The sequence below is a fragment of the Centruroides sculpturatus genome, unplaced genomic scaffold (assembly GCF_000671375.1).
Source record: "Centruroides sculpturatus isolate CEXI.00-Female unplaced genomic scaffold, Cexi_2.0 scaffold376, whole genome shotgun sequence".
NCBI lineage: Eukaryota > Metazoa > Arthropoda > Arachnida > Scorpiones > Buthidae > Centruroides > Centruroides sculpturatus.
Window position 1 is genome coordinate 641,452 of NW_019384863.1, and position 16,436 is coordinate 657,887.

At 28.5% G+C, this 16,436-nt stretch overlaps 1 protein-coding gene across 1 annotated transcript; it reads right to left on the reverse strand.

Annotated features, from left to right (window-relative positions):
• Nucleotides 1-96: 96 nt before the first annotated feature.
• On the reverse strand, nt 97-10,336 carry LOC111630710. Its single transcript, XM_023374854.1, has 4 exons — nt 10,204-10,336; nt 8,971-9,058; nt 6,842-6,894; nt 97-5,466 (listed from the first exon to the last, which is right to left on the reverse strand). The coding sequence occupies exons 2-4, from the start codon at nt 9,014-9,016 to the stop codon at nt 310-312; spliced, it is 5,256 nt and encodes a 1,751-aa protein (XP_023230622.1). The 5' UTR covers nt 9,017-9,058; nt 10,204-10,336; the 3' UTR covers nt 97-309.
• Nucleotides 10,337-16,436: the final 6,100 nt, after the last annotated feature.

Genomic DNA, 16,436 nt, shown 5'->3' on the forward strand with positions numbered 1-16,436 from the left:
ATTTGTATAAAGATTTGTGTATTTTCAGAGATAATTCAAAATAAAATATAAATATATTAATTTATTAAAATATACTTTTTATATTAAAACAATACAAAAATTAAAATAAATTTTATTTTAAAACAAACACTCTACATAAAAAAGTGTTTTGCACGACTATCTCAGGTCATATCGACCAATGGTTCGCTTTAAAAATTGGATTATCTATATTAATTTAATAGGAAAAACATCACTGTGAAGCTTTAAAAAATTGGTTAAGTAATGCTTTCAAGCGTAGATTTATTAAAATATTCTTTTAAATAGAATAATTTAAGAAAGATCAGAAGTTGGTCGACCGAATGTGAAAAGTCTTGGTTTCGTTTTTAAGCGGTTTATAACGTTTTCGTTTCGCAAAGAACCACCGTGGCGTGATGTGTACACTCGTTTTTTTGGAATTTCAGTCGGATTTTCGGAAACTTCTTGTTGAGTTGTACTTGTCACAATTGCTTCTGTAATTGTTGTGCTTGGAGTAATTAATGGAGTTGTTAATAATTCCGTCGTTGTCGTTGTCGATTCTGTAGAAAATTCTGTTGTTTCTTGATAACCTCTTCTGGGATGGTGCACTCTAAGTCGCCTTCTAATTGGTTTTATTCTTTTGCGGTTTTTGTTTTCTTGGTTATTTGGTACGAATCGCGAATTTGAACGAGAATCTTCTCTCAAAATTGGTGGCCTAACGGGCAATTGTTGGTCTTCCGCGTAACGCTGAACGTTGGTGTAAATGAAGGGATCGCTTTGCTGAGTTGGATTTTCAGAGATGATGATGGGTATGGAAGAGGTTGTAATTATAGGTTTGTTAGTTGTTTTAAAACGGTGACTCGCTCTTCTAGGCTGAGGAGGTCGTTCAATGCTTTGTACATTTTGACGAGAAACTCTATCTCGACTTTCTTGTAATATAGCCACAGATCGGTCACTCGCTGCTGATTGGTGAACTCTTTTTCTTCTAGATACATTTGAAGCGCTTGGATTACGTTCGTTTGACTCGCTGTTTCTTTTCTGTGTTGATGAAGGTGGACGACGCAATCGTGTTCCAAATGGTACGCTTCCTCGGAAAGGATTTACATCATCGTCATCAGATTCTTTCGAATTTGACGGAGGTGTTTTAGGAGGTGGTGCAGTGGGTTTTGGTTTAGCAGAAGTTCTGACTGGTGAAGGTTGGTGTCTCTCTGGTGGCGGCTGCTGTCTGACTGGTGGCGGTTGATGTCTCTCTGGTGGTGACTGCTGTCTGACTGGAGGAGGCTGATGTCTCTCTGGTGGTGGCTGATGTCTGACTGGAGGAGGCTGATGTCTCTCTGGTGGTGGCTGATGTCTGACTGGAGGAGGCTGATGTCTCTCTGGTGGTGGTTGATGTCTGACTGTTGGAGGTTGGTGTCTAACTGGTGGTTGTTGCTGCCGAACCGGAGGTATTGTAGGTTCAGGTCTAAATCTAGATGCAGATCGATCTGGAGCTGGTCGAGGTCTGGAAGAAGTTCGTAAAGGCGTTACAAGTTCTTGTTGATTTTTCGGTTCTGTTGGAACTTTTTGTCTACGACGATAAGGTCTTTTCGATGCTCTTATAACTGGGATTTCCGGAATTTGAGTAGTAGGTTCGGGAGTTGTTAAAGAGTTGTCTTGTTGTGTGATATACCTTTCTGTGGTATCATCTGTTGATGGCGATTCAGTTGTTGTTATTGCTGAAGGTTCAAAAGGATATCTGATTGGAGGATTAAAAAAGTCTTCTCCATAAATTGGAGGAACACGGTTATTTCTAACGTATGGGGGTGGCGTAACGAATAAAGATAAAACTGGCGGTGTTGTATATCTATTTCTTTGTAAATATGATGGAGGAGTTACGTGATATTGTACTCCCGATTGATCATTCCCTCTTTCACGATTTTGGTTTACATTATTATTAGAATATTCTTGATTTTCGGGTCGATTTTCAGAATTGGTATTCCTATGTTCTTCGTTTTCTGGGGAAGCAGTGGAATGATCCTTATTATTTGGTCGATTTGTTGTATCATATAAAGGTGTAACGCCTAATTCTCCATAAGGATCAAAATACACTCCTAAATCGGGAATCTGATAATTATCCCCTTGTGTTCTAAGATATGGAAAATCTACATTTTGAGGATTTCTTTCCGAACTATTTCCACCTTGATTATATGGAAAATCCGGATTAAAAAATGGAAATTCATGAAGTTCTGGCAATTTCTGATTATCGGGAGAATTATAAGAATCTTCCGGCCTCTTTATATCGTCTCTTTGTTCATCAGAATGATTTATGGATTGTGACGGAGGTGAAGAGTTATCATTTACGTCACTCGACGGTTTATCTTCGAATTCTGTTGATTCTAAACTTGATGGGTAATCGTTACTTCTGTTTCCATTACCAGCAGAGTAATAATAATCGTTTGGAGGAGGGATGGGAGGCAATTCATGTGGGCGATAATAATGGTTTGGAGAGAGATTATAAGATGGCTCGGAATAAATAGGCGCTCTATTATGAAAGGGTCTGTTTTGAGGAACATCAGCATTTGCATATGAATAGGCAGAAGGGGGATAAACATGATATGGAGAAACATTATTTCTGAAATCATTCTGATTACGAGACGAGCTTGCACTTGCAACAGGAACAGTGTTACTAATAAAATTTCGGAAATTATTCAATTCATTTCGGGATGTAGATTCTAGAGGTGAATATAACTTATTCAGTAACTGTTGAAACTGTTGACTAAGCGGTAATCTTGATGCAACCTGCCGTTTCTGACGTCTAGTAACTATTTTATATTTTTTAGTTTGAGGATTTTTTGGTTCAGTATGATGATGTGGATTATCTTGTTGTCTCTGTTCATTACCATGAGTAGTTTCGTCATGTTGAGCCTTTCGATTATATGTTGGAGTACTTTCATAACTTTCTTTTGGTTGATCTTTAACGTGCTTTGTAAATTTTTCTTGATACAAAGTACGTGATTGTTCGGGAATACTTCTGAATTTAAACCGGTCAATATAAGTCTGCTGCTGATTTGGAGCATCTCGATTTCTTCTTCGTTCTGTACTTTTACTTTGCTCGGGTGTACTATGAGGTCGGTTATATTCAGATTTTCTCTCTTGATACCTAGGCCTATTTTGATTATATTGTCGTTGCTGTGAAGTAGGATTTACTGTATATTTTTTTGCATTGGAATTAGAATTTGGAGATTCATGAGTCACATCTTTTCCGTTTTTAAGACGTTTTTCTTGATAAGAGCTTACTTTTCCTGAAGGAGTATATCTGTATTGTCCTCGAGCTTCGTTATAATAAACATATTGTGCGTTTTGCTGATCATTCGGTTTTACATTCTTGTTATTTGATGTGGGAACTTCTCTGTGATATTGATAAGCTGGTGATTCTGTAGTACGACTTCTTTGACTTTGGATATAAATTTGTCTTTGCCTAGCAGGCTTATCTACTGGTCGTCTTCTTTCTCTGTATTCTACTTCTTCATTTGGACGATATTCATTTAGATCTTTCACATACGGTTCTCGTACTTGTTCACGTTCATAAGGAACATTTTGATCATTCTGTGATTCGTCCTCCTGATCATAATCTTCGTACTCCACGGGTTGAGATCTTTGATCTGAATTATAAACGATTTCTTCTCTTACAGGTAAGTTTTCTTCTTGTCTGACTTTATAATGCACTTCATCTACAGGATGTGACTTTTGAATTCTGCTTTTATCATTATAATCACTATCGGATTCCTCTTCGTAATATTCTTTTTGTTGTTCTTGTGGTTTTCCCTTTACATAAAGTTTAATTTTTACGGGACGGCGAGTTTCTTTATTCTCGTCTTCATATTGTTCTGGTTCCTGTTCTTCTATATATACTTGAGCATTATCATCATAGTGTTTTTGATAATTCTGTTGTCTTGGAAGCTGTTCATATTCGACTTGTTGTGGTGAATCGGTACTTGCAGAAACTTTTTCGTACAATATAGTTTGAGGTGGCTGTTCCGATTTTTTCGTATATCGGTGGAAAAATGTAGTTGTTTTAACTGTTCCACCATCTGTAGGATCAGTAGTATGCTCTACAATAGGATTTTCAATTTGTACGTGAGATTTTTGTTGAATCCTTTCGGGTATTATTTGTTTTTCATTTCTTGAATCATAACTAGATTGTATTGGTTTCTTGTTATCTGAATAACGTCCATCATACCTATCGGGATTCCTGTCATCATGTGATTTGTGATAATCGTTATATTCCTGTTCTTTTTCTGGAACATGCACATACTGATCGACTTCCTTATTATTTTCATGGTCATTATATTTATCTTGTATGTAAATTGTAGGTCTACTGACATCTTCGGAATTTTGTTTGTTGTGGTGATTTCTGTACACGTATTGTGGTCGTTTTGTTTTTTGGTTCTTCTTATAAGATTTAACTGGAGTTAAATTTTGCGTGTTGTCTTTTTGTTCGTAATGATCTTGATAATTATCATCTTCGTATTCATCCTGAGATGGTTCGTGTTTAGCTGACTGGGGTGACTGATTATATTCTATATTTTGATCGTAAGTTCTTAAATTCTGAGGCTCCTCTTTTATTGTTTTTGTATTCTCTTCTTGATTATTATGAATATTTTTATTGTGTGATTCAGGTTCTTCTTTTAATGTTTCTTTTTCATCTTTGTCGTGATTTTCTTCGCTGTATTTACTGGTTGTAACCGTTTTATCTTTATTTTCAGATTCTGTATTATATTCGTCTTCATTTTGTTCGTGTTCTTCGGATTCAGAATCATGATTTTCACTCGATTCATCTTCTGTATTATCTTCATCTATGTAATAATCTGGATAATAATCGGAATATTTATATTTATGCTTATATTTATCGCGGTCTTTTGATAAAACGGGTGGTGTGTACCACTTGTAAACAGTAGGAGATGCATCATCTATTACGGGTGCTTGAGTTGTAGATAAATCTTGCTTGTTATAATATTCGGTTACAATAAATGTTTTCTTGAATTTATTTTCTCTATTCCGTGGTTGAAACGGTAATTTTATTTTACTTTCCGGTTTTTCGGATTTGGTTTCTTCAACAGGTTTTGATGGTTTATTCTGTTGTGCTTCTTCTACTCGAGGAGTTGAATTGAGATTCGCATTTTTTTCATCTTCCGTTTTCGGATATAAATTCTCATTCAACTTAAAATATTTCTCAGCCGTGTGACACAATTTCATGCCATACCTATCGTAATCACAGATCATATGTTTCTGGTTAAAACGTGATTTTGGTGGACAAACGAATGTAAAGCGTTCTCCATTGGGTTTACAATAATGGAAAACTTCACAATCAAATTGTATATCTGCGTAATATCCTTCAGTCCTTCCACCACAATCAAAAGTCACATGAGGTAGTATTTGTGTAAGTTTATCTTCTTTTTTCTCATCTTTATTATCAGTACTTTCTTGAGCAACCTGAAATTAAGAAACAATATAAAAGAAATTACCAAAATTAAAATAAGATTATAACTTGAATTTATTTTTATTCAAATTACCTTGACGTCAGAAAAGTTTTCTATAATTATAAAAATTATATTAAATAGTATTTCGACATTACTCATTTTAAGTACAAGGCACAAAGTAGCGATTGTATAAATACATATCAAGGTTAATTCAGACTAGTTTATTTTTTGTACTAAATTAAATTATATATATATAAACTTGAACTGCATTAATATAACGTTAATCAAGTTTAATTTTTTCCTGTTTATTGATACATAAAGATAAGCTTCCTAAAAATTCATAAATAATAATAATACGCGAGAAAGACGTTAATAACAACAGATTACTGATATCGGCAGAGATAGTCCTTCTTATCAGATTTTTACTTAAATCAAATACATAATTATTTTTACGAATAAATTAGAATTTTAGTGACCTATTTATTTACTTCCGTATTTTGTGTCCTTGTTATCATCTTTACAGAACTATTTCATAGAATAATGTATTCTATACAGTCTTATTTTTTGTCATAAAGGAAGACATTTAGTTAAAGTTATTTGTCCTTCGTTATAAGATAATTGTCAAATAAACAATATCATTTATACTAAACACGAACAATCACTAATAGTCCAAGAATCCAGAATTAACGAACCGAAACCTTTATCTTGATCAGTTTCTAGTCTTCAATTGTGAATGAACAATAATATAATATCTTACCTTGCTCCTTTTATTTTGTTAAATTTCAAGGTAAAAGTCTGTAGGTTTTTGTTTATAATTCCATCAAAGCGATGAGTCATAAAATCGATACTTACATAATAGGAAATTGATAAACCTTCATTAATATTGATTAATATCATTCTTTATATCTTTATTGCCATATAAATTATATAAAATTTAATATTAATTTACTACGGGAATTTAATTTTTTTTTTGTTAAATAATTATTACAGGGAAGCAGAGTGGAACGTAACTAGGATCGTTCTGGTTCGCAAGTATTTCTTAAAATCAACAAGGTCAACAAACGATGTTGACTACAAGCCTACTTTTAGTTCTTTGCCTATCATTTGACATTTATATGATATAACTCAATAGCGGAAAATGTTTATTAAAAGTATCATGGCATTTTCTTTACGCATCGAAAATCGTTAAACGCATGCAATAGCGTTAAGACACGTTAAATTTTTTTGACGATTTCCTTAAGAATATAGGTTTATAGATGTTAAAAAAATATCACAAATGACACTATATATTAAGTTACTTATTATTTAAAATGTATTATACGAATAAATAAGAAAATTTATTAAGATATTTTAAATTTTTTATGCTTAAATGAATATACAATACTTACTAGATCATCTTTGTTTGCTTGTTTTGTCTGATTTTCTCCGCTAATAATGCATGCTGAAAAAGATATGATTGTATATTAATATTTTCGTAAAGGAAATCGTTTTTTATACTTTCCTTTCCAATTCTTGCCATTTAAAGTTTTATTTATCTTAATTAGATATCTTTTAATTAAAAATCTCATAGAGTTACGCTCGAGTGATTCAATGAAAATGTGTTTTCTAATTAATAATATACAAAAATTCTCTGTCCCACTTCCATTGATTAATCATAAAAACGTTTCTCTTAGACATTGGATAGCAGATACATCTTAAAAAACTTAAATAAAAATATTCATTTAAAAAGAATCGTGAGAAACAATGAATAATGGTAATTCTACTCTGAGAGCTTAGAATGAACAAGTGAATATTTATGGTATGTGACCTCATTTGATGAATAATTTTTGAATTTTCTATTCAAGATTTAAAATAGTACAAATATATATATATTTAGATTTTGAATGCCACACCTTTATACATCCATTTATATTCTTATAAACTCATTAATTCCTGGATCCATGAAATTTTAATACACAATTTCCTTACGGTAAGATAATCTTGACAGTTGAAGGAACCAGAATATCAAGTTATAATATAGTAAACGTATAATTAAGTAATAAAATTAAGTAATAAAATTAAGTAAAAGAAGAAGATAAATTATTAAATAAAATTTAAAATTTCTTATCAGATTATCCACAAGTGCTTCCAATTCTTAGAACGTAATATTGCTAGTTATAAGTCTATAAATAAATTATATAGACTACAATTTAGTTATTTTTTTTAGAAGAAAAATAGTCATTTCGTAAATGAAAAATAGTAAATCAAAAATATTAACTTCCCTAAAATCGTACGTTGCACTCTGAGTAATTTTTTAAAGAGCGAATTTTCAATATGAATCGTAATAATCAATAGCAATGACCGAAAAGAGGATAATTTAAATAAAAAGTATGAATCATTAGAAATTATAAAACAGTTTTTAAATATTCAAAAATATTTTGACTCCTGAAATATATTAAAAGCTTAACGAATGCAATGAAAGCTTTAACGAGGTCTATCACAGAAATGTGCTTCTAGATCTAGTTTATTAACCTCAAAATTTTAGAGGTACCATCAATCTGTCATACGAAATTGTCTCTCTGATGTCTAAATACAGAAATTATATTTGGTATAGGCCTAAACTATTAAAATTTAAATACATTTTTAATTTTTAAAATATTATTATATTTTATACGAATATTCTAAATTTAATTTTAAAAAAAAATTGAATTAACAAAGCTAACAAAAATATCTTCAGAATCTATTATTACAAACGTTTTTAGAATAAAGAGGTTGCTATTGTATATTTTCCCTTTTGTATAGTTTAGTCTGTAATTTTATCTGATACATTCTATTTTTAAATCAAAGAAAGTAAATTTAAAACCGTGCACAAAAATAACATTTATCAACAATTGTTTCGGAGAAGTGTGTGAATCTATAAGCTTATTTACAATTTTTTTTAACTATAATATAATTCTGTAATGATTTCAAATATTTTAAATTAATCTTGAGTAAGTGAAAAAAAGAATATACCATTTAATAAAGATGTATTAATTATAATTTTAAATGATATTTAATAAAAGAAATGATTTGTCAGGTTTCAGTTTAAAAAATAATTAATTTTTCAATTTAAAAAATCAGATTTTTATATTTCAATTTTTTATATTTTGCCTGTAACTAAGAAAAACCTTGACAGATTGACAAGGAGAACTTCCGAGTACCACAATGTGCTTGGAACACATGTCAACAACAAGCCATGCGATAGGGCGTATCCTTTTATTTAGTGAGTCCACGTAGGCAACTACTACGAAGTAATTCTAGTAAAAATTTTTATATAAATCTCTGTAACTATTTACGTTTAAAATATTGCAAAAACACGGTGTAAATTTCTTCATGTTTACGATACCGTAATCAGGAAGTACCAGTCAAACTATAGGAAGTCTAACAGCAATAAAAGTACCAATTACCTAAACAATAGTCTCCGCTTTCACTTACAATTACGATTTTTTTTTATATAAAAAATATATATAAAAGAAAGTAGAACAATTTAGCAACTTACCTGTAAATAAAATAAAAGCTGAGCCCGCAGCCCATAAAGAAGGCATCTTGAGAGAAATCCAGTCACATGCTACGATCAATAATTTTATCTGTAGGAGGAAAAATATGAATAGATATGTAAATAAATAATAAAAATGGTCAAACAGGAAATTGCTATTAAGAACCACGACTTCAGTGGTACAACGAAAATATAGACCTAATTATCCTTGGAGAAACCTAAATATTCTTGTTGATCGTGACAATCCGAGATAGAGAAGACAATGACCTACAAATTAAAATTAGAACATTGCTGATCAATTAGAGATTATACTGAAGAAGCTCGGTTTTTCATTAACATATGGTCATCAGTAATTAATGGTAAAAAATTAAGAGAAATATACACGCGAAAAAGATTTTTACTGAAGAACTAAGCTTTACAAAAGAGCCTTAATTTTTAAAACATTTTTAGATAAATTTGTGATTTTATAAAGTAAAATTCTTATAAAATATTTATAAAAATTCCTTAGGAATAAAGAGGAAATTCTTGTAATGATTAATAATATAGATAATTCTATAAAAGTCACGGTACAACAACAACGGTTGTACAGGCAGGTACAAATGAATAAACGGATGATAATTCTATAAATTGTCTTCGTTTCTTAATTATTCGGTTGAAGAAGATCTATCAATTGGATGAACTCCCAGAGAAAAAAAAACAATAAAAATAAAAAGTAAAAGAAGCACAATAATATAAATCTCAAAGTGAAATTACATAATTCAGAGTAAAAGTACAATTAATTAAATAAAATTTGCCAAAAACATGATAAATTTGATTACGAAGAGGAAATCCTGAGGAAATTAGGACAATAAATAGAGCAATGAATACAAAAGACCTAAAAAGAAAAACCGTTTTATGTTCACTGGGAAATATGATAAACTCGAAATTTTCTGTAATTGTTTTTTTCAATTGAGAAATAATATTAAAATTTTAAGATCGATTCAATTAAAAATTAATTATAATTATTTATTTACTTAAAATCACATTATTTTTAATAATAAGCCTATAAAAATGTCAACACATCGAATGCAATATACCCTAAACCGAAAAAAATGATATATTTTCTGTTATAACATTTCAGTAACAAATAGAAATTAATTTATGTATCATTACAAATGCAAAATAATTAAATTCTAACGATAAAAACTCGAAATATTAACTGACAAGACTTTTCTTTTACAGACAGTAAACTCTTACCTGTGTTAATGCGTTCGAAGAAATCTCATAATACACAAGAAACACGTGGTTACTCGGTTTTATACTTGTACGAGGCTATGCTCTACATTTTTCGTCCGGTTCACGGATCTATTGACGTCGTGGTGACGTCACAGAGGAACACGAAGGCGTCGGTTGGATCATTCAAATTGACCAATACGGTTTTCCTTATTTGATCGATTTTATTCCAGTTAAATGCCGAATTTTGTTGTTGTTCGATTAAAATTTATTTTTAAATGTCGTTTAGAATTCAGCATTTTAGAAAATTTCATTATTTAAGTAAAAATTTTTTATTTTATTTTCTAAAACTCATAAAATTTAATAAATTTCTTATATATAAATTTATACATTTTAATTTTAAACATAATTAATTAAGGGATTTAAGGAATTTTTTTCACTGCAGATTTTAGGGATTTAAGTTAAATGATAGTATCTTATAATTGAAAATAAAAATAAAAAGTTATTACTGTATTTATCTTTTTAAAATAAAAAAAATATATATATTAGATTTTATTAAAATGTATTATATTATTTCAATATAAAGTCTTAATTTTATGTTTAAAAAATTCGAGTAATTGATTTTTCTGTGAACTTGCTCAACTTTCGCTTTCGGATGTCATTGAATTTCATGCATGAAAAGGTGTATCAAGTAAAAATATTAGTGCACAATTGATCCAAATACCCGAAAGACTTATTAGGGAGCATCCTGTAAAAATCAATGGAAAGGAAAGAAGGAAATGGACGAACATCGGTGGTCATCCGATGCAACAGAATGGACATGTCTGATTTAGCACTAACCCCCATGCAATTGTTCAACTTCACTACAAAAACGGAATGATCCAAAATATTTCGTCACGCGATTAATTATTTCTAATTGGCAATTTTTATAAATGACAATATTTTCATTGTAAAAAAACATCATCAATAATTTCGAAAAAATTCTTTCTATTTTCAATTCGTGCCAATGAATCGAGAATTTTTTTCATACGAAACTTCCGATTTCTTTATATTACTTCAACCAAGTCTTTTTCTCACCCTATTTCCTAAATTTTATAAACATAGCTGATCAAGCAATTAATAAGATTCGACTGATTCGATCAGAAACTTTAGTTTACTTCAATAACTTTGCTCAGATACACTTCATATTCATAGAATAATCATTCGTTAAATTTTGTAAATGTTCAAAGCAAAAAAAACAATTTGTTTCTAATTATTGTTAGAAAAGTTTATTATTTTCAAAAAAATAAATTGTTAAATTCATTTAAGATATTAGAAAGAATCTATCAAGCCATTGAAAAACTTTTTTTATGAACAAAGTTGGAGGGATTTTTTTTCTATCATGTGAAAGTTGGTGGCATTATTTACTTTAATAATTAATGTTAGAAATGTTTTTCAGTTGGTAAAAGTTTGAAAATATTAAGTTTTAATAACATCAATTCTCCTTCATTCTACAGAATCTATCAGTTCAAATTTAACACTTCTTTCTCCGATATATTCTATATTTTTGATAGTTTTAACTCAGTAAAACGTGGGGATTTTGTTTAAAATATTCACTTAAATAGTAATAAAACTTTTAATTAAAATATTAATTAAATTATTAATTTATAAGGTATATTTTTATATTCATTCGCACGCAATTGGAACTAATTACATTGATATAACTAAAAATTAATTTGATAATATATATAAAAATTATTTAAGAACTAAAATAAGCTATTAACCACACAAAAAACTTAATCATTTTCTTATAATTAATTTATATGTAAGGGAAAAAAATATTTTATATCGTTTATCCTTAAAGATTATTCGGTAGAAATGACAAGAGAATAAAGGTAACAATTTAAGATTTTTTTTTCTTTTTTTCGGTTAAGCATCAGAGTAATAAAAATGTCCATTTACGACATTCTTCAAACTCTGTTTTTGTGAAGACATAATATCAGATGAACAAAGTTTTCTTGCATTGGACCGTATAAATGTCTATCCGTCGAACACACGGTGTTGATTCGACCTAATTAGTGAAAGGAAATTCATTTTTAGACTGCATAACATATGATTCTATATGAGGTCATCACCTTATTGAAAGGTGAAAACTTCCTTGAATCTTTTTGATACGTAATAAATTGTTAAAAGACGGAAATATCCATTTAAACTAGTCACACACAATTATCCTTTTTCTAGTATCTTGCCTTTTTTATTTGAAAGTCTATTTGTTAGATTTTTTTTTTAAAAAAGAATAATGTATTTTCATTATTATTTTAATTGCAATTTAAAATTGAAATATTTCGTCACTTGCATGTTAATTGTACTTATCTTCTCGATTGTTTTTACAATTATTTTATTAGCTGTAGTTTAATTAATTTTAGCGAGTGTATTTTGAAAACTGACTTTGTTACGTAACATTTTAAACAATAAAAATGAACTACTTTATTCTCAGCAGGTATGCATTGTTTCCTTTATCCTAACAAGATATCTGTACTCGATATTGGGTGTATGCAGATAAGGAAAAATTATTATACTACAGTAAAAATACTGAATTTTTACAATTGTAGTTTTCTGCATATTGAATATTCTTGTATATGTAAATTTTCTCTGTACAAATTCAGTTTATACAACAAATTTTCATATTTTATTCAGAAAATTCGCTAAAATTTTCACAAAAAATTCCCTCGCGTTTTAATTGTTTCTTCAGTATTATAATTTCCATATTTTATTTATTTTTTAATTTAATTTTCTTACCGAATATTATTATTTTTATATATTTAAATTAAAATTACACATCAAGTACTTGAAAATATATATAATTGCCTAAATTTACTTATTATTTCAGTATTAAATAATACTGTCTGATTAAAGATTGCAAATTAAAATTCCTATCCTAAAGAAATGTTGATTTTTTTAAAAATTGGAACCGACTTAATCATAAATGATCTGTTTTTAATCTTTCATTACTGAATTCATTACATCTTAATTAGGAATTTAAATGCTTATGCAAATTAAAAAACTTTTATTACTTCATCAAAGTCTTCGTAAATTGTGAGCTAGATCGATTTACAGATGAGATTATTGATAAAATTTATAAAAATAAGTTAAAATATCACTTTAAATTTTACTTTCTAACTTGAAATATTGCAATTTAAGCAATTTTAAATTAAGATTTTATATGATATTATGATATTTTAATGAAATCTGGCCTATTTAAACTACACATTTTGCAATCATCTAATGAGCTAACCACATTAACTACGTGATTAGTTCGGTGAAAAATGTTTAATAAATAAATATATTAACGCTTTTAAATTCGTGACAGAGAAAATAAATACAGGTCATTGATTCAAAACAACAGATTTTCATTTCTTTTCTTCTCAAGATGATGTTCTTAGGTTAACGGCAAGTTCACAATAATCCTTTTATCCAAGACAATCATTATGTTGGAAACTAGAAACATAAGAGATTCTAGAACCTGTATAGTGCTCTCAGATAAGGCGATACAATTTAATAAAGATTATTAAACGAAATAAATGAGGTCAGAGTATGCATCTAACAGCCAACCTCCTGTTGTTAGCGCCTGGAGGCTGAAGTAGAGCTAAGCAATAATCTATCCTGGTCAAATTTTATACCATTCATTTAATAAAGATTGAACGTCATCAAGTTAATAATTCAAAAAACCAGATTTATGTAAACACGTATTTACATAAATACAAAGAAAGAATATAGGTCTTTATAGATGTGTAGAGTATATACTGTAGGACCGATTCGTGCTCTTAGCCTACTTAAGATAAGGAAACAAAATAAAAAGGTAAAATAGGAAATTGATATATATATATATAGAAGTTTGGGTCTACATTACCGCATTATTATTATTGTTTATATTGAATAAATAATAAAATTGCGAAATTATAATGTAGATTTCAATTGTGGAATCTATAATAGAATAAATCCAATGACATGACTACTGGTATATAAAATAGTTTTAAAAAATCTAAAATAATATTTCTAAATATAATAGATCCAGGAAATATTAATAAAATATATTGATTTTATGAATAATTCTTGAAAAATAACAGAAAGATCAAAAATACATTTCCATAAATTTTTATTTTATATAAAAAAAAGTTTGGCTTGTACATTTTAATTACTACATCAAGGATACTTTGCTGCTATCTTTACACCGATAGAAATATTATATTTATCACATTTAATGTAGGCCCTTTGATAGTGGAGACAAGCAGAGTCATTTAACTCAGTCATCACAATTACACGTTTTGTATTTTAAGAAATATCTTAATTTGTTATTTAAAAATAATATAATTTGTTAACTCTGTTTTTCTTTTGTTTTTAATGTACTGGAGGCCCCTAAAAAGTAAATAATTTGGCCCTTTCACGTCTAAAATGGCCTGATTTTCTAAAACATTATGCTGGCATCTTAGTAAATAGTTATAATTTCAAAATGTTTTAAATAAATTTGTATATTATAACGCATGATATATATTTTTGTAATTATTTTATATGCATTAATTAATTATTAGTTATAAAATCTATCAAATATAAAAATTGTATAGCCTATAGACAAGTTACTGTATAGTTTAATAATGTAGCTTGTTCAGAATATTGATTTTTGAGAGAGATAAGTAAAAAAAAAAAAATTAGTAAATCTAAACCTATTGATTGAATTAAATATATATAATAATAAAAATAATACATTTGGATAAGAAATTACTAGCTATGAAAGTCAAACTGTACAACAATAAGTATAAGATGATTGATAAGTAGGAAATATGCAATTGTATAGTTAGTTGGCTATCACAATAATAAAATTTCTTTTTTTATATATCAAAATATTTAATATAAAGAATAGTTCATGGTACTTTGTTTTAAATTACTTGTTTTTTCGCAATCGCGTGTCCACTTGTTCCATTAGCACAGTCCTTCTATATAATAATTGGTACATAGAAAGACTTTGTATCAATACGAACAAGCTCGATCTCTTTATCAGCGGTAGGAGTTTTTGCTAAAATAATTACCGCCTTTCTTATATCAATTGTATTTCTTCGTCCCCGTAGAGAAATATTTCCGTTATTTACTCTTTTTCTGTTTAATAAGACATTTTTTTCAGATCAAGAACAACGCATCCTTAGATTTAGAACTGGATTTTATTCTCGTAAGATTAAAAAAAAATATTGTCATTGACAAATTGTTTTATCATAAGCATGTCAACAACCAATGTATGTTATCAGCAATCGTATTATTTAGCAGAAAAAAAGAAGAAACCCGTCTTTCTAACTGGTGGTCTGATGCTCTCTATTATCCTAATTTGATGTGTAACATCAAAATCGTTGACGGAATTAACCTTCTTTGTCTCCTTACTTCTTTTACAAATATAATTTGCAATTATGTTTTCAAATTATATGCAAATATAAATGCATTAATGTAAGTGATGATAATTTGGGTCAAATAATCTTAAGCATGATTTTGCAATAGAGGAAATAAATCTTATAGTTGTTTGTTTGTTAGTGTAGGTGTGTAGATGTAGTTGCGTGTACTTATACAAAAGTATGCTTTTATTATATTATTTATAACTTATTAATACGCCATTAATTAATAATATTTAAATATTTGGCGAAATAATAGATGTTTTAAAACCTAAGGTTTAACTAAAAGATTGAATCCAATTAGCCTACTTTCAATTGTAACAATGGCCTAGTCATCAATAAGTTTTTAAATGTTAATTTATTGACGTTATTAATATATTTATTTATTTCATAAATATTATTATTTAATTTAATTAATAATATGAAATATCAGTGTATTGTATGAGTCATATTTTTCAGATAAAATTTTAATTTCTATTAATTTTACTTTTACAAATTCAATTGAATATTCTAAATTAAATTTCTGTAACTTTTAAGATTTAAAATTTCTTTTAAAATAATTTAATATTGTAATAATTGTTTATTGCACTAAATTAGAGGTCATCCTGAAACCCAATACGTCCACTTCGTGACCTTTTTTACAAAAAATGCATATAAAATAACCTCCCAACAACGACCATTTCTTAATATTTCCTCAATAACAGTTATTCAGAGGTTTGACTGCAAGAAATTTAACCACAAATTTAAATACTTCGCTTCATTTCTGAAGAAATAAATCAAATAATTATTAAATAACCATCTTTTGTGTTTATAGAATTTTAATTATTTAATTAAAAACGATTTAAA

What these genes read in the sequence shown, in the direction of transcription:
- LOC111630710 (XM_023374854.1), bottom strand. Translation starts at nt 9,016, where the DNA reads ATGCCTTCTTTATGGGCTGCGGGCTCAGCTTTTATTTTATTTACAG. An exon ending in AGCTTTTATTTTATTTACAG is followed by an intron (nt 6,895 to 8,970) that starts GTAAGTTGCTAA and finishes TATCTTTTTCAG; the next exon opens with CATGCATTATTAGCGGAGAA. An exon ending in AAGCAAACAAAGATGATCTA is followed by an intron (nt 5,467 to 6,841) that starts GTAAGTATTGTA and finishes TCTTAATTTCAG; the next exon opens with GTTGCTCAAGAAAGTACTGA.